Below are 18,916 nucleotides of genomic sequence, written 5' to 3'. Positions count from 1 at the left end.
ATTATGGTATGGATATTAGACGCAGACACTTTTCAGTTCTTGATTTTAATTTTGAACATTCTCTTCTTTATCCTTTGAAATTGTTAGCATTATTTTGTCGCACGAGACTAAACAGGTTCGTTTTGCAAAGTTTCTTTTCATATTGTAGGACTTTACTAATTTTAAACGACCATAAACCTTGGAACCAAAGTTGTTCAAGAATAACCAGTTAAACCGCTTAAGCTGAATCAAAAACCTGTCTAAGGACTATTATATGAAGAACCTGCTAAAAAAAGACGATCTCTGTTGTCTTAGATTGAATGTGTTCAGGATAAAGATTCAACTCTACTAGGGAAGGAAGCTGTATGTAAAATTGTCATTTTTTATATTTCGTTAACATTTATGTACCTATTTTCCTTAAACATTACAACAACTAAAAAAACTTGGATGGTGTCAATCCTCCTCGGCAGTTTCACCATCTTTTTGTACTTCTCACCGCATAATGGTACATTGATTGTCTGACACTTAAGAAAGATCTTTTTCAGTAAGGGAGGTTGAAAATATCTTACTTGCACCCTAATTGCTGCAAGATTGCACACTTTCCAAATCTTTGAAACCAGGTGGCACCATTCCCGCGTGGCAGAAAAAGTGAAATTTGTGTTTTGAAGAGTAGCTGAGTGGGGGAAGTAAGCCATAGGTGACATAAAAAGTGCTGCTCCTTGATGTAAACCAGTTGATGGAGAGTGGGCAACCTGTCAGTAATCACCGATTTTGGATTCTCAGACCCAAGGATAAGTAATATCGTTCAAATAATTTCAATAAATAAGCAGACCATTCCAATAAATTTTTCGTGTTTAATAGTGCAAATAGTCTCCTGAAAAAAAAAAATCCCAGGTTTTGCGGTAAACAAGGTCTAGCAATTATGATATCTTATTTGGACTCTATCGTGTAACTGTAGAATTTGCTTAATAATTACTATTTTCACAATTCTTTTCATTTTCAAAGCCTTAAAAACTCAGATAAGAAGGACACATACTCTGAATGTAGACTGTTTGCGCGCTTCCAACTTAGATTAAAATGTATTTGATGATTGAAAGTATTTCTTACGAGCCGTTTAAAATATAGAAGGCAAGTAATGGAGCAATTTTCAGTAACATTCCTTCCTTTTTCGGGATGTTTCTTTCCTTCTTCGAAAATCAGGCTAATTTTCTTAGGCTCGTACTATTTGATGGTTAACACTAATTTTAATGAATCTTATATATTTGGTATACAAAAAAAAACAACAAAAAACAATTCTTCGATATATCTATTTATATTATGTTTTCCCATTTTAGAGTTATGGCTACGATCGAGCCGAGTTATCCCTTACTTACAGCTCATTATCACTAACTGTCTGAAAATTCGTGCACATGACAGCATAATCCCTTTGAAGTTTACCCCTGCAACAACTTTAAGTACTGTGTTGATTTGCGCAGCAAATATGATTTTGTCTTTTAAAATTAGGGTTTAATTTTTGACTTTTTTTGGCATTGACTACATTTGAAACACCAATATCAGAAAAAGAAACACCAAGAGTAGAAACCGTTTGGAAGAGGCCGTTCGTGGAACGGCTAATCGAAAGGAGGTTGGCAGTATTGGCAAGTTAGAAAACATTAACAAAATCCGAAAAGCAAGTACTTGGAATTTTAGCCAAACACTTGAAATAAGCATCTTATATTTAGTACCTGGTGAATATTTTAGTCATTAGAATTGTTCAAATATCTAAATCTAACACATTTTATAATAAAAGTGTTTTGAAAAAAGAAAACTTTTCCAAAGAAAATTAAAGACCCAAATTTAAAGTTAAAACAAGCAGAAACGAACCCTTTTAGTAATTCAAGCTAAGAAAAAAACATTTTTATTAAAATGACAAAACGAAATATAAAACGAATAGAAATTAAAAATAGAAGTAAAATCATTGTCTTTTAAACCACGATTTTCTATATATAGTCCATTTTGTCATTCTTCAGTTAGTTCCTCAGGCTGTTCGTTTTAGGTTTCATTTAATCGTCCGTCCAAAAATTTTGAAAAACTGGGGCTTTGTGCAACAGGTATATCAACAAAATCAGAAAAGCAAGTACCCGGAATTTCAGCCAAACACTTGAAAGAAGTATTTTAATTTTTAGTACCTGGTGAATCTTTTAGTCATTAAAATTGTTCAAATATCTAAATCTAACACATTTTATAAAAAAGTGTTTTTTGAAAAAAAACTTTTCCAAGGAAAATCAAAGACCCAAATTTAAATTTAAAACAAGCAGAAACGAACCCTTTTAGTAATTAAAGCTAAGAAAAAACATTTTTATTAAAATGGCTTTGTCAATATGAATCACAAAACGAAATGTAAAACGAATAGAAATTAAAAATAGAAGTAAAATCATTGTATTTTAAACCACGATTTTCAATATATAGTCCATTTTGTCATTCTTCAGTTAGTTCCTGAGGTTCTTCGTTTTAATTTGTCCGTCCAAAAGTTTTGAAAAACTGGGGCTTTGTGCAACAGGTTTTAACAACGATTTTTACTATAGAATTTGGGGTGAAATGAGGACAGGGATTGTCATTAAAATGTATTAAATATCTCACTTTTTTATTTTCCGTGGGGCTGAAGTTTCCTTGCTCCCCATTCTTTAGATGTTTTGAGTAAACACGTATAATAATCACCATTTAATTAAAATACTTTTTGTTTACTTTTACTGTTTACTTTTGTTTCCTTTACTTTTTGTTTCGAATGCTTGTTTGTTGAAATAAATACTTGTAAAGATTTTTTTTTTTTTTTTTTTTTTTTTTTTTTTTTTTTTTTTTTTTTTTAAGAGTTCTGTTTCCTTGAAAGAGGAAACAGAAAAGAAAGAGGCGTACTTCTTAACTGAGGTTCCCTAGGTCCTGATATTTTAATGTATGTGTCTACGTGGCTTGAAATTTCAAAGCAGATAAGCGTAAATATATATATATATATATATATATATATATATATATATATATATATATATATATATATATATATATATATATATATATATATATATATATATATATATATATATATATATATATATATATATATATATATATATATATATATATATATATATATATATATATATATATATATATATATATATATATATATATATCGTATTAAGTATCGATATAGCCAAATTTTCCTTCTAATATCTATTTGCCCTGTTAACGTCTCTTAGTCGATTCTACTTTCCCTGAAATTTCCATAGCTACTGGAGAAGAGTAATATGTATTTGGCTCATTTTAGGGTCTCAAGAATAGATACAACCCCTTTTTCTCCAAATATCCTTTTCTTCTTAGGTTCGTTTGGCCCAGCATACCCGTCCAGTAAGTTTCTGGCTGATTGAACAAAGAATAAATTTTGATTTACATTGGATTTAAATTAATAGCTCACAAAACAAAATTTGTTGTCCCTTTTCCAGACGTTGCACACTGATACAACAAAAACCATATCCAAGGAGGGGATTGAGCCCTCCTCCCTGGAATTAGTTATTAAACTTTGTGATATTGTTGAATAAATTGGATTTTTAGGATTTTTTCAGTGTAGAAACAGCTAAAAGCGCAAGAGGAAGAGGGGCTGTTTTATCCTCTGCTTCTTTTTCAACCTCTCTCTCAGCATGCCTTTAAAGGTCCAACTGAATACCCTTAGCCATTCCTTAGATATTGCTGTTGTGTCCTTTTGACAACCTTCCTGCATATTTAATTTTCTGTTTAGTTTTTTTAATCCCCCTCCACATTTTCCAAAAGTTTTACCTTAATACCCTTAGCTTTTTGACGACTCCAGATAAAACTTGCCGCCTTTTCCCAATAACCAACCTTGAATAAAAACAATGGACAACTTGTATAAATTACAATACTTGCCACAGGGGCTGTGGGTGCTATCCCATCCTGGGAGTCATAGTTATTTGACTTTTGGACCAATTTGAATAAGATGGCTTTTTTGAAATTTTGTTAAGATATCTTTGGGGGTAGGAAAGCTACAAAGGGAATCGGAGGGTAACTGGTTTCCCTCCAAAAACTTTTAAACATCCTCCTCAACATACCTCGAAATTTTGAACTTAATACCCTCAACCGTCCTTGAGATCCTGTAGGTACACCTTTCTGGAAAACTGGTTACATACAGTATCTTTTGATTTAGTTTAACATACTCCTCGACATTCCCCAGAGTTTCACCTAAGTACCCTTAGCCTTTATTACAAAAACAGAATCAACCCCACCCCGCTGATAAATCCTACATCTAATAAAGGGCAGTCTAAATAATTTACAATCCTTGCCCTTGGGGCTGTGGGGGGCTGTGCATTCCTTGAGTCCTAGCTACTTGTCCTTTTGACTATTTTGAACAAAATGAATTTTTCAATAATATTGATCAGTGATATCATCTACAAGAACCTCGGGTGGCTGGTTGCCCTCTTACAGGTCTTCAAAATTCCCCTCAGTATTTCATGTTTTTTTTTAAAATAGCCTCAGCCGTACATTAAATATTGCTAATACGCCCTTGAGACAACAAGCAAGCAAAACGTGTATTTTCCAGGGTTCCTCATCCCTCAAAAAAGCTATGGGGGCTTATGTTATCCCTATACGCCTAGTTTTATCCCTATTTGATCTTTAGACTACTTTGAACAAGATGGCTATTTAAAAATCCTGATCAGAAATTTTTAAAGGGAGAGCAACTAAAAAGAACATAGCAGAGAGAATGGAAACCCTCTAGCCACTTTTCAAAAACTTCCTCAACATTTCCTGAAAGTTTTAACTTTATACCCTCAGCCGTTCTTAAGATATTGCAGTTCGTCCTTTTTGATAAATTGAATATACATAGTGCCTTTTTAATTAGTATAATCTAACCTTAACATTCTCCAATTAACCTTAATACCCTTTGCCTTTAGAAATATACCCAGAATCAAACATTTCCCTTTTTCCTAATAATAAATCATGCTTGTAAACAGTAATAATAATAATAATTTATGTTAACCTCTGTACACAACAAAAATGCACTAAAGAGGAGTATAAGAAAATGAAAAGAAAAAAGGTACAGACAAAAAAAAAACACGCACAATTCTTGACAGCTTCAGGTTTCAAACACTTTTCAGCATCCACTTCCAGTTCCAAGACTTTGTGTAAGGGTATATGACTACCTAATTAGTCCCTTCACCTCATTGACTCCACAAAAATATCTTCAGATAAAAATAAAATATCCTCCAATCAGCAAACAACGGTTTCTCCTTATGAAATTACTGAATTCTAATCATGTGTTGTGGGATGTGCAGGTACTTGAGCTGCCTGTCCCCAGCAGTTTAAGGCCTATAGGCCGGCCGGTACCTATATGGCTCTTCCCCCTCACTCCAGCTCCCTTCTGCATATTCCATAAATATTACTGAATCAACCCTTTTTCCATTGTCTTTTTCATGTTCTAGTACATGGGTCAAACATTATAAGATTTCACAACTAGTGACGGCAAGCAGTTGGTAGAAGGCAAGGCAATGGAAAATCGATAATTCTGTTGCAGCGGTCAGCAAATTTATGTTACACTTCGTCCATTATTTGACAAATCTTAGAAACACCGTATTATCGTGAAATGTAACTTTTACAAGTGCAAATGGGGATATTAAGAAAATACTTGTAGAGCCTAAAGAACAGCGATCGGATTTGCTTTTTATCTGATACAGAGACAAATTTCCAAATAGGTGTCAAAAACAACACATGCGGTGCAAAAAGTGCATTATACAGCCGACCAAGGGTTGTCATATCAAACTGACCCTTTACCCTGGCGAGGAGACCATAAAATTTTCTTAGTTTCTCTTTCAACAAAATAATTATAAGCTGCCTAGTGGATCTAATTGAAATTCCAAATGGAAGGCCAAAATACCTAAGTGAACTGTAAGATCTGATTGTGGTGGGACCAACTTGGATTGTATCATTGGAGGCAATCTCCCGTCCAAAGACAAGAAACTCTGTTTTGGAAGTAGCAACTTGATTTCTTTCCTTCCGGAGCCAACAACGTCAAAAGCGTTCTGGAGGGCCCCAAGATTGTTAGCCAAGAGAAGAATATCGTCGGCACAAGAAAAGTGACTTGCGTCGATACACGGCTCAATTTAGTATGGTGGAATCTGTCGAGTGACTACTCTAATAGAGTTATTAGATATTGCCGGACTAAGGAGAACCTTACTTAACACCACGGCGCACACGAATACAACTACTAACAGTACTTTGCAAATTATCCGGATTGAAGAGTTCTGGCAAATTGCATAGTTTATTAGTTTATATTACTTGCCACAGCACTGAGGCGGGGGGGGGGGGGCTGGAATCCCTGGTGGCATAGCTATTGGATCTTTTGACTAGTTTGAAAAATAATGACAATTTCAATTTTTTTTTATCAGTGTTGAGCAGAGGGAGCACCTGTGGGGGTCATTGTACACCTAAAGACACAGTTATTTGATCTTTCAACTATACTAAACAAAACGGCTATCTCAAAATTTGGATTAGATAATTTTGGAGAATAGACGAGAATGGGAGGGAGCTCAGTGCCCCTCCAATCTTTTTGATCACTTAAAAAGGGCACTAGAAATTTAATTTTTTTTTTCGATTGAGCTCTCTCCCGATATTCTAGGACTCCTGGGTCGATACGATCACCCAAGTGAAAAAACAAAAAAAAACAAATAAACACACATCCGTGATCTTTCTTATGGGGAAAAAAAAATCCACATTTCTTTTTAGATAGGAGCTTGACACCTCTATAGTAAGGTTCTCTGATACAATGAATCTGATGGTGTGATTTTCAGTAAGATTCTATGAATTTTAAGGGTTGTTTCCCCCTTTTTTAGAAAATAAAACAAATTTACTCAAGCTCGTAACATTTTTGTGGGTGAGACTAAACTTAATAAGACTTATATATTTAAAATAAGCATAAAAAGCCAATTCTTTTGATATATCTATTGGTATCAAAATTCTGTTTTTTAGAGTTTCGGCTACTATTGAGCCAGGTCAATCTTTACTTACAGTTCATTACCACGAACTGTTTGCTACAGCAATGGCAGAAGAAAAAACAGGAGGTCCTCGAGCTGGATGGGACGAGGTTATAGGAAAAGACTTGAAGGTAGCATGGACTTTGTGACAGGGAGAAAAGTAAGAACCTCTGAAGAAAGAGAAGAGAATAAGGAGAATCCGCAGTAATATTGTAGATCCTAGGTGGATTGTTGCTGCTATGTATTTTAACGACTAGCATTTGACTAGCAAAAGTATTAGACATATAATTTTTGCAGTTACTGCATATATGTAATTATGGATTTCTATGATTTTCTAATTATTTTTCTTCTGTTGCAATTTATCTCTTTCAGCAAGTGTCTTCCCACAGAAGAAAGAAGGAACTGCAGTGGAATGACGACAGTATTAGCATCAACCATTATGTTTCTGCTACTTTTCGCAGGGATCACAGGTATATGGAAAATTAAAGCTGGTCCAAAAATTTTAATAAATATATTATTTTTAAACTAAATTCTTATAAAATCTTCGAATACGTTTAATTGAGCATATCTTAATTGAATTATTAATATTTTTCTTTAAACTATGAATTTGTTAGATAACAATTGTCGTGTTCTTGGTTCCTTGTAGTTGGGAGAAATTGATGCCTTAGAAGTAAGGTACATTCCCATATTTCTCTTATCTGAGAATATACTGTCTGAGGCTCTAATAAAAAAAAAAGAAAATGTAGGAAATAGCGTAGTCAGAGGTTATGCTCTATTGTTGCCTGTTGTAAATACTCATATACCTTCAATATGTTATATTATTCTTTATTTTCACCTGACCACTTCGAATTGAAGGAGTGGTTGTAGAAACTTGAGAGGTCACTTAGTTGATTGATAATTCAAAATTTTAGTACTTTTTTTACGATTAGAAAGCAATAGGAGAAAGCAATGCCCTACTATTCCTTTTTTTGCTACATAACCCCCCGAAAGCCCCCAATATGTCTCATCGTCATTCAGAGATAGCAATTTTTCAAAATGGTAGAAAGGTACAAAATATATGTTATGGAAGATGACAAAACCCCTACAACCCCAGGGGCAAAGAACATAAATGATATAAATTACCTAGCTGTACATAGGAAGGTCGTATAGTAGAAAATGGTGGAACATGTTTGACTTAGGGTATATGATAGGCTCGAAAGCTCGAAACGTTCAAGAGCATTTCACATTTCGTCAAGGAGACAGGAGGATGTTAATGATCCAGAAATGGGTCAAGGAAGTTTTTATTTCTTAAAAGTGCTAAATTTACAGACTTAACTATTTGGGTCTATTAACTATTTTTTATAGTAGTACTAGAAAATCCCGCGCCCTTTTCATTGAATTTCTCTTCCCCCATGACATATTCCTCCAAGAGAAGATCCTCCCACATAGTCCCCTCCCCTCAACCCCACCCCAAACCAAAAAAATCCCCCTGAAAACAGCTGTACACTTCCCAATAACCATTACTATATGTAAACACTGGTCAAAGTTTGTAACTTGCAGCCCCTCCTCCAGGGATTGTGGGGGAGTAAGTCATTCCCAAAGACATAGTTATTATGGTTTTCGACTATGCGGAACAAAATGGCTATCCCAAATTTTTAATCTGTTGACTTTTGGAAAAAAATTAGCATGGGAGGGGGCCTAGATGCCCTCCAATTTTTTGATCACTTAAAAAGGGCACTAGAACTTTTCATTTCCGTAAGAATGAGCCCTCTTGCGACACTCTAGGACCACTTGGTCGATACGATGACCCCTGGAAAAAAAAAAAAAAAAAAAAAAAAAAAAAAAAAAAAAAAAAAAAAAAAAAAACGCGCTCCCGTGATTTGTCTTCTGGAAAAAAAATACGAAATTCCACATTTTTTTAGATAGGAGCTTGAAATTTTCACTATAGGGTTTTCTGATACGCTGAATACGATGGTGTGATTTTCGTTAAGATTCTATGACTTTTAGGGGATGTTTCCCCCTATTTTCCAAAATAAGGCAAACATTCTCAGGCTCATAACTTTTGATGAAAAAGACTAAATTAATTGAAACTTATATATTTAGAATCAGCGTGAAAATTCGATTCTTTTGATGTATCTTTTAGCATCAAAATTTTTGAGTTTTAGAGTTTCGTTTACTATTGAGCCGGGTCGCTCCTTACTACAGTTCGTTACCACGAACTGTTTGATCACACTAACCGATTGAGGTAAGGTGCCCGTATAGCATAGACAATCGATAAATTAGGTCGGCACCGAACGAAAGAAATAACTTCGAAGTTTTTATTAGGAATAAAATCAAGACTTTTAGATTGAGTGTTTGAAGAAAAACACACTGGAGGACTGGTAAAATTAAAGCTCTTTTGCTTTCGTTTTTTCTTTTAATTTTAAAATTACTAGCATTATCACACAACCCAAATGTTTATGCTCTTTTTAATTTAAGTTTGGGTCTGTGTTTAAGCACATTTGTGCACCTTTTTGGAGAACTGAAGTGAAGATCAGTAAACACAAGTATCTGGGTTTCGAAGACTGGGTAACACCAATCAGAAGTGAAGCGAGAGAAGTTTGGGAATCCCACTGGAGCATCTAGAGCAAATTCTTAGGGGAGGGGGCAATATGATGAGGGCACCAATAATTGACCAAACTTGTAAGTTTATATAAAAGAAGTAAAAAAAAGAACGCAATGAGGGCGCAAAAAATCTGTGGATCTCCAAAGCTCCGCTTTAACCACCCCAGGGAAATTAGGCCCTTACCGCATGGGTTTGTCAGTTCGGGGTTAATAAGTTTAATCCCCTCTTTAAAATTTCAAATGTTTTGTAAGCATAACATAGAACAGATCTAAGGGGAGGACAAGGGAGTCAGCCTGCCCCGGGAGCTAGATGGTAAGGGGTGCCGGCTGGTAAGCAAGTTATAGATCAGATAAGATAAAATTCAAACCGAGAAGTATAGTTTTAACCTACAGAACAAGATTAGGATTATAATCTAAATTGCATGTATGCAGTAAGATGTTATTACCTGGAATCTTACTTGAAAATTTTTTTTAGCCGATTTCTTGAGTTTTTCTTGAAACTTGTTGTACATATTATGGCAGACATAAATAAAAATATGACGAGACGAGGGTATCAAATTCCATTCTTGTCCCGGGAACTGACAAGGCTAGATCTGTCCCTGGCATAACACATCTTAAAAATCAATTAAAATTATTGGTTGTGTGTTTCAAGTTTAGGCCGTTTTAAGGAACACGTCCTAAAAAAAAAAAAATATATATTACAACTAGATTTTTAAGATAACAAAGGGCCACAAATAGAAAGTGAAGATGTGGGAAATTACTGGTATTTAGGAATCAAACACTAAAAGCACTTGGAAATGTTTTACTATTAGAAAATTTTCGATCCCTTAGCACAGGTGGCTGATTAAACGTTCAAAGCTAATTTTTAGAATCTACTGTTAATGAAATGTGTTTAACTTTAAATATGGTATGAAACTTAGAAGTTATGGCTTTTTTCAAGCATTTAAAACACTTTGGGAGGGGATTTCTAAAGCCTCAAAAAGTGCATCAAGATTTTAAGTGTACTTTTCTGTATTTGTCACTAAATCCACTTGTATCGATGCGAATTTTATCAAATTTTTTCTCTTACTTAAGGGAGGGGATCAAATCACAATCCCAGTCCCTCCAAAAAAGTCCACATTTTAAGACATTTTCCTGCATTGCCATTTTAATTAAAACTATTTTATTTATTTGGGGGGAGGGGAGACATGGGCTGAATAATTCAAATTAAGAATTTGAAGACACAGCATATTTTCGTATCTGCTGTTCATGAAATAGCTTGTGCACTAGCACAAATCTTCAAAACTAAAAATTACCCTCTGTATCAAATCGTAACTGCAAGAGAATATTATTGCTTGATTTACTAAGTTCAAATCTAGAAAGGTCATTACTAGTAGCATCCTGTTCTTATGTTCGTATATTTGTGTAAATATTTATGAGACTCCTTATGTTGTTATTTATGGTAAATGTATAAGCATTAGTTCTTATGCATGTATTAGTATTCATTTATACACGAATTCTTTTTCATTTTATTATTATTAAGGGATTAGGATTTTGTTTTCCTCCATTGCTAGACTATTTAAGACATAACATCTGACAAGAAGAAAAAAAAATCTAAGGATTAATTATAAGAAAAACAAACAAGAAAGCGGGGGCAGTTTCAGCCAGTGGACAGAAACAAGCGAAAAGACAAAAGCAGATATTTCGTCAAGGACCTCCGCCAAGCTGTCTTCAGCACTTCCAAAACGGGAAAAAATGGAAGAAAACCAGCCTTTTGAAGTGAACAGTTACAGAGCAGAATAAACACTGAATCAAACAACCAAAAAACAAAGCCAGAATAAATTGAAGACTATTCGTTAATTAGGTTAGGAAAGGATTCCCTGCTTTGCCATTAACTTTGCTTGCCTACTGACCTAATTTTTATTATTAATGCGGTCAGATGACCATGGTTAGAAAAGAGCAAAAATAGTTTTTGTTCCTCTTAATGTTAAGTTATTGTAAGTAGGGTTTATAAGAATATTTCAAGTATCTCTATTTAAAGCAAGGTCTCTGTATTTTTTAAACTCAATTGCCTCTCTAAGAGGCAATTTTTAGTGTATATGAAGCAGGCGAAATTACGCCAAAACGTATCTCAGTATAAAATACCAAGTGTAATAAATCTTTCTGCAGAAGGCGTTTTCAACAGTTCAATAATGCATAAAGGACAAATGAATAACTTTAACCATGAAAAACAAAGAAATATACGCTTAGAATTACTTGCAACAACGACAATTACAAGGAGTTGAGGTTGAAAGTGAAGAACCAAGAAATATCCGATTAGAAGAAATATACGGTTAGAGGATAAGGAACAACAAGAATTTAAAGCGAAAAAAAAAAGGAATAAGATAGCTGTCAAAAATGTTCTGGAAAATTTGCACCCTGAGATTTTCTGGTCTGCAAATAGGATCTACATAGATCAGGAGTTTAAAAAAAATTCGTTTGGAGCTTTGATTAAAAAAAAATCATATGATAAATTTCACATTTTGAGCACATTTCAAGGGAATAAATTAAATTACCCCCCCCCCCCCAGGAGTGAACGGATCGTTTTATGACGCATGCAACATTACAGAAGGAAAACAGCTAAGTATAAAGTACCAAGTGTAATTAATCTATTTACAAAAGCCATTTTAAGCAGTTTCATAATGCCTAGAGAACAAATGAGCAACCTAGACCATTAAATGCGACAAGACGAACCCAAGGAGCTAAGATAAACGATATTGAAAAAATGTCTAAGGTAATGATAAACGAAAATGAAAAACAAATAAATATACACATAGAATACTTGCGTTAGCGTCAATTACAGCAAGTGAAGAACAACGAAATATCCGGTTCGGAGATAAGTAGCAACAAGAATTAAAACAAGTCAAAAACAAAAGCGAAGAACCAAAAAATATGCCGTCACAAGACATGCGACAACAAGGAGCAGCACGAATTAAAAATGAAAGGGAAAAACAAAGAAATATGCAGTTAATAGAAACGTCACAGTGAGAACACAGATATATTCTACTAGGAGACAAGCGGCAGCAAGAATTATAAGCCATAGCGAGAAAGCGAGTATCAAAACGTGCCAAAAATGAAGTGAAGAATAAAGAATTGTGCTGTTGAAACATGAGAACCATCATAAATTTTGACGCCAACAAAATATGGAGCAAAACCCGGCATAAACCTATAAAGATGTCAGAAACAGCACAACTGTTAAATAAAAATCATTGGAACCCTTCAACGTTATATGTATTCCCTGTGGACCTTCCATTTTCACGAAAAAAGAGTAGCAAACAAAGGCGATTCCTTTGGAGGTTACTACTCACAATGAGAATCAATATATACAGCCTTGCCGCATGCCGAGTGCCTGAGCCCACCTTCGAAATTGGCTACATGTTTTTTTTTCTTTTCTTAAAACTGGCATAATGATATTTCTGGTAACAAAAACGATCTAAAAAGGTTACTACTTCAAGAAAGATTTGTTTTTTTTCCCAGGGTGGTTGTATCGAATCTATGGTGACACCAAAACGACAAGTGACAACAAGAATCAAAGTATACAAACCTGCCGCTTAGCCATGCCAAGGCTGAATTCGTTTATTATTTCAGAATTTGAAACATGTAGATTTACTGGCCCCTCCGTTTGTTATCCTAGGCTTCATTTATGAACCAGATTCAATGAACCCTAAATATGGTTGATAAACCAACTATTTGTTTCTTTTTCTCACAACGGTCTTTTGATTATTTATTTATTCATTGGGACACTTTTCCTTATAGTTTTATATGCTGACAATTCTGAAGCTGGAGATACACCTTCAATTTTCATTAGTCCTTTTATTGTCGGGGGTGAAGACGCAAACATCCAAAATTACCCTTTTGTCGTATCGATCCAGTTTCGGGGGAGTCACAAGTGCGGTGGTGTGGTCATAAATAACAACGTGGTGCTTACTGCTGCCCATTGTATTAACCGTGCAATGAGTACTGACACAAATGGATGGGTAGTAGTTGCCGGTAGGAGAGATATGCTGAATATTGAAGAAGGACAAATACTGAGAGTGAAATGCACAAAAATACACCCGGATTTCAGTCATAAAGCAACAATGCTTCTACATGATATTGGATTAATTTGGCTCGATGGGACCTTTAATTGGTCAGATTCTATTCAGCCTGCAAAGCTTTCAAAGACCTGGTAAGTTTAGCATCGTTAAGGCAGTTGAAGATTATATCTTTGTAAAATTACTTATCATAATTTTAGGTATCCTCAAAACATATTTACAAGGAGGGAGGGCGTTCAAAAATTGAATGCTACGTCAAAACATGTTTCCTTTTGTTAATTTTACATAATCATCCATATTTTATGCAGTTCCTACCTTCACAGGGGGGGGGGGGCTTTGGACTACAAAATGCGTTAAAGTTTGTCCATGAGGAATGGTGCCCCTCGAAGAAATAAACAACATGGAATTGCGCAGGATTTTAAAAAGTAGAGAATTTTTAGGGCTTTTCTGGCTATGGAGGTTTTGTCACACTGTTTAGCCTCAGTCAGAAGTAAAAGACCTGGGATTGCTTATGTGCTTATGAAGCACATTAGTTTCCTTTTATAAGGGTGTATCGTGTAATGTAGAAAATCTTATGGTTAGCCAAACTAGTCACAGGCCTGCACCAGCCTTCATTCAAACTTCCAGACTTCCAACTTCCACCCGACTTCCTGAAAACCAGATTTCGCAGAAACACCATACTTCCCAAAAATATCTTACCGTCCGACAGTAAGCCGGCTTTCAAGAATCGTGCAGGTAATTAGTTTCTGATCCGTACTGGTACTGACTGTTTTCTTTCTTCGAGGGCTCAACGATTAAAATAATTTAAGTTGCTCTAAAATAGCTGGGGTAACAGCTGTTCAACTAATAAGGTAGGGAATTTTAAATTGAAGTTTTTATGTAGTTTGGAAACCCAGTCTAAAGGTCAGAAGACATGAAATTAAGTGATCTTGAGCTACTCGTTTCAGGAAGAGAAAACTGACGTGTATAGGCAAAGAGTAGGACTAACAATTAATATGGATACTTTTAAGTCTTGTTTAAGATTGAAAGATGTTAATATTATAACTATAGTTGTATTATTTTTTTTAATGCTGAAATGACGGTAAGCCATTTTCATAACCTGTCAGCACGAAGTGTCTTTTGATTTAACTTACTTCTTAGCCATGCACAGATTATAAGTTCTATTGGAGCTTTTATTCCAAAAAAGTTCTGATATCCCCTTCCCCTCCCACCATCAAAAATGTTAACTCCTTGTTTAGCTATACCACAAAATGCACCCCCAACTCTCCCCTTTCCCCAGCAAATTTTCAAGTTTATCTGCAAGGTTTTCCCGAGATGTTGCTGATAAGCTATTTTGATGACCTGGATACAGACAAGGTCTTTCAACATACCCGTGCCCCGTAGTCTTGATCAAACCTTAAACTCTACTTCATTTACCGCATTTCATGAAAGCTTTAGCTTGATCCCCAAGCTATTCCCCAGACATTCCTGATAATTCGAATAATTTGAAAACTAAGGTGGGTATACCGTCTTTTGATTTGCTCAGACACGTGTGTAGTTTCCCCACTATATATGTTATAAACAAAGGGAATCTTGACCTGGAAATCAATATCTAAGAGCTGATATCTGATTGGACAACCGAGACTCTTCATGGCCATTTTCGATTGGGCTGTCGACTTTTTAGACCTTTCAACGCCTCTGAAAAAATGACAATCACAAATTTTAAGCCGATACTATGAGGGTTATAGAGGCTGGGTAGCACAATCGGTAGGGGAGAGAGGCTGGTCGCCCTCAAATCACCTTTGCCTTTAAAGCGGGCACTAAAACTTTCGACTGTAATTCAAATGAGGCCCCTCCAAGGTTTTTAACATCACCACATCTACACAAAGTGGACAGGGGATATGTTTCTGGGTCCCTTTAATAGTTCTTTGTTGGACACCGTTTAGAGTGAACAGAATATGTCTCATTCTATTTTACCTTTTGTACTGGAATCTCCTCTCCTATGGTCTTAAGGATAAAAGTTAAGAATCAATCGAAAAGTTTTTTAACCCTTTTTTGGCCCTATTCTGGGGAGAATTATACTCCGGATGTTTTGTGCATAACGTTTCTCTTGACGTATCAACTATGACTGCAATTTCAAGCGAATATACAAATTTTAGCATGGAAGATATCTGAGGATCTTCTGTGGCAAAAATCTCTTTCTGTGAAAAGAATCAATGGCTCACGCTGTGCCTCAAACCATACTTACTTGTAGATTTATAGTTAGGTGGGCTATTTCCGCTTTAAGCCTCCAATTGTGTCGGAATTTTTTCACAATTTGGTTCTTAATCAAACAAACTAAAATCCATGTGTGACATTGATGTTTACATGCTTATTTACTGCTCAAAGGTTGATGTTGGTGAAAGGGTTAAAAAGAAAAAAAGTTTAAAGAATAAAACCAACTTTACACCTGTTTTCACTATCTAAAAAAATGGATTTATCCCCATTAGAACGTTTATGTGCTCTTCATTGAACGGCAGTGTGGTCTGAGAAAAAGATACCTAATTTAAGGTATTACGTCAAAAATGTGTCGTATATATAGGGAAGGAGACCAACCTAGTATACAACTATAAACTTTCTAGTATAAACTTCTAAACTATAAACTATAACTATAAACATTTCGTTTGCAATTAGAAGACACAGAAGGCCTTGCCACCTTCATTGGAAATTTATTTTAAATTTAGGCAAGATTAAAGAAGAAAATTTACTTCAAGACAATGAATAAACTTTGTCATTTAACTCTCTCTGAAAAAATCTATTTAATAACCTGGAAATTCATTATTTTGGGATTGACCCGAAAGTTTTTTTTTGTATAGATATGTTAGTTTCAATTTCAATACTTAAGTATTTCGACTGATGACAGTCACTGCTTATGTGATCGAAATATTTTAGACTTTTGTACCTGTTCTCGCTGCCTAAATAAATGGATTTATCCCCATTTGAACGTTTATGTATTTGTCATATAATGGCTGTGTAGTCTGAGATATTTTACTAAACGTCGAAAACACGTCGTGTAAATGGGGAAAAGAAACCAACTAGGTATACAACTATAAACTGTAATTAGAAGACAGCAATAGAAGTTATTCCGCATATGAAAGGGACCGTCCCCTCCTCAACATCCCACTCTTTCACTAAAGTTTTTTATTGTTTTAAAAATTAGAGTTGTGAGAAAGAGTCAAACTTTGGCGTAAAGAGCGGGGCGTTGCGGAGGGGACTGCCCCTTTGATATATAGAATAATTTCTGTTCGTTTTAAGTATTAATGTCGCTCCTTACTTTCAGTTAAAAAAAATTGTTTTTTTATTTAATTTCTGAACGTTTTTGAATTAATGCAAGTTTTGATTTTAGCATACTGTACATGAATAATTAAAACAAAATTTACATATTAAATTTACTTTTTTGGGGCTAAACAGCTTTCTCAAAGTGTTGATCTGATGATTTGAGGTAAAAGGGGAGGGGGAGGGGGCCTTGCTTCCCTCTAATTTTCGGCTACTTAAGAAGGCCACTAAAACTCTTAACTTTATTTATGATTGTTTTTATTAGTAATGAATATAGACAACTTACAAATTAACTTATCTAACGAACTTCTATATTCATATTTTTTTTATTACGTAAATGAGGGTGGTTGCCCCCTCATCAATACCTTGCTCTTTACACTAAAGTTCGAATTTTGTTTCGATTCTTTAAGAATAACCCCTGAAATACAAATGCCGTTTAAATAGAATAAATAGCTCTTTTGAAGTTACTAAACATACTTTAGCGTAAAGAGCGAGGTATTAACAAGCGGATGAGTCCCCTCATATGCGTAATAATCCTTGTTCGTCTTAAGTTTTAATGTTGCTCCTTACTTTCAGTTGAAAAACCTTGTTTTTTTTCATTTATTACATCTGGAGATCGATTGTCAGTGATTAACGATGACGGTCTTTTTGAGACGTTGATTTAATTTCCATGATGGAAACTTACGCATTGCCCAAAAGCATGGAACAACAAGATAAGTCAAGTATGTTTGATGATTCTTTCAATGTAGTTTTTATTGGGGGAGGGGAGGGGAACGAGATGAGGGGAATGAGAAAGAAAGTTTTTTTCCAAGAGACTTTGATTAGATTGACCATAAACAACGGACATTGGGCATCCAAATCCACTTAAGGGAAGACTTTCTGAGATGGAAGATTTTACACCTCCGTCCATTCTACTAATTTACACTGATGGTGAGGAGAAGTTAGCTGGTGTAAATCAAAGTGGTGAACGCTCACCCCCCCCCATGTTGATGCTCATTTGCATGTGTTTACCTTGTGCAACTCTGCCCTAGACAGTTTAATTGTTTATAGAGCTATGCTTGGGGATCCCTGTAATTCTTCCGTTTAGTGTAGTATCTGGACTGACACGATGGGCATATTACAACCATATGTTGGCAAGAATCAAGGCATTCTAAAAAAAAATTCTTAAGTAAGAGGAGGAGAGAAGTAGGGTGAATATGCCGAAAATAACATATAGCCTTTGCAGCCTCTTTTAGTCACGCTCAACAAGACTCGAGTCATACCTCTACCAAGCATTCGGTAGAGGTTTTTGAGACATTTAGTGAAGAAAACTGTATGGGTACAGAATTGACAGCACTTACTAAAACAGCAATTTAGTATATTTAAAGTTTGCGCAACACATATTATCCCATTTCCATTTCACTAGAGGATTATTTAGTCATTAGGGCTAATGTGTTGGATTTGCTAGGGGGGCATCCTTAATTTAAAAGATCTGGTTCACGATCATAATTATCTTATTGATACTTATTCATGGGGGTTAATTCTTGGGAGTTGGCCCAAAAATCCTGTAATTTAAAAGTTAAGGACCAGAAATTTTGGCTGGTTTACATACACAATTCCAACTATGATTTGCAATTCATATTCTCGGTAATGACAAGACTACAGAGATGTGATGTTATTGATACCGCTTGTTTAGATGACAGTTCTCTCTCTATATAGCCTAAAGTCATACCCAAATCATCTGAAAAGCTTCTAGTGTTAGATTTTACCTAAAAATATACTGTAAATGGTATTATGTACTTCAACAATTCCGTTTTCCAGGTTTCTTTAGCTTTTACCCAAATCCCTTTAAGGTTAATGAAACGCATAATATATTAACGCATTAAAACATATACTTTATGAATACTATAAATCGACCTAAAAGTTTTGTGAGGAAAAATTACCGTTCATCAAAACCCTTAATAATTCACTTCACAATCGTCAATGCAGTCTTGCCAAGTATAAGTTCGCCACGAT

The 18,916-nt window shown here is 34.9% G+C and overlaps 1 protein-coding gene across 3 annotated transcripts in view; it reads left to right on the top strand.

Annotated features, from left to right (window-relative positions):
* Positions 1-247: 247 nt before the first annotated feature.
* LOC136033146 (chitinase-3-like protein 1) overlaps positions 248-18,916 on the top strand; it is a 47,466-nt gene continuing 28,797 nt past the window's right edge. Inside the window, exons 1-3 of one of the 3 annotated variants that reach the window (XM_065713792.1) lie at positions 248-342; positions 7,365-7,462; positions 13,350-13,761. In XM_065713792.1, coding sequence (XP_065569864.1) covers positions 7,405-7,462; positions 13,350-13,761 — 470 coding nt within the window. In that variant the 5' untranslated portion in view covers positions 248-342; positions 7,365-7,404. Of the gene's footprint in view, positions 343-535; positions 775-7,364; positions 7,463-13,349; positions 13,762-18,916 lie in introns of those variants that run through there. The other 2 variants (XM_065713791.1, XM_065713793.1) reach the window with 2 other exon arrangements.

This window comes from Artemia franciscana, chromosome 11 (assembly GCF_032884065.1).
Source record: "Artemia franciscana chromosome 11, ASM3288406v1, whole genome shotgun sequence".
Lineage (NCBI taxonomy): Eukaryota > Metazoa > Arthropoda > Branchiopoda > Anostraca > Artemiidae > Artemia > Artemia franciscana.
The sequence above is the reverse complement of the archived record's forward strand: the minus strand, read 5'-3'. Positions and strand labels throughout refer to the sequence as shown.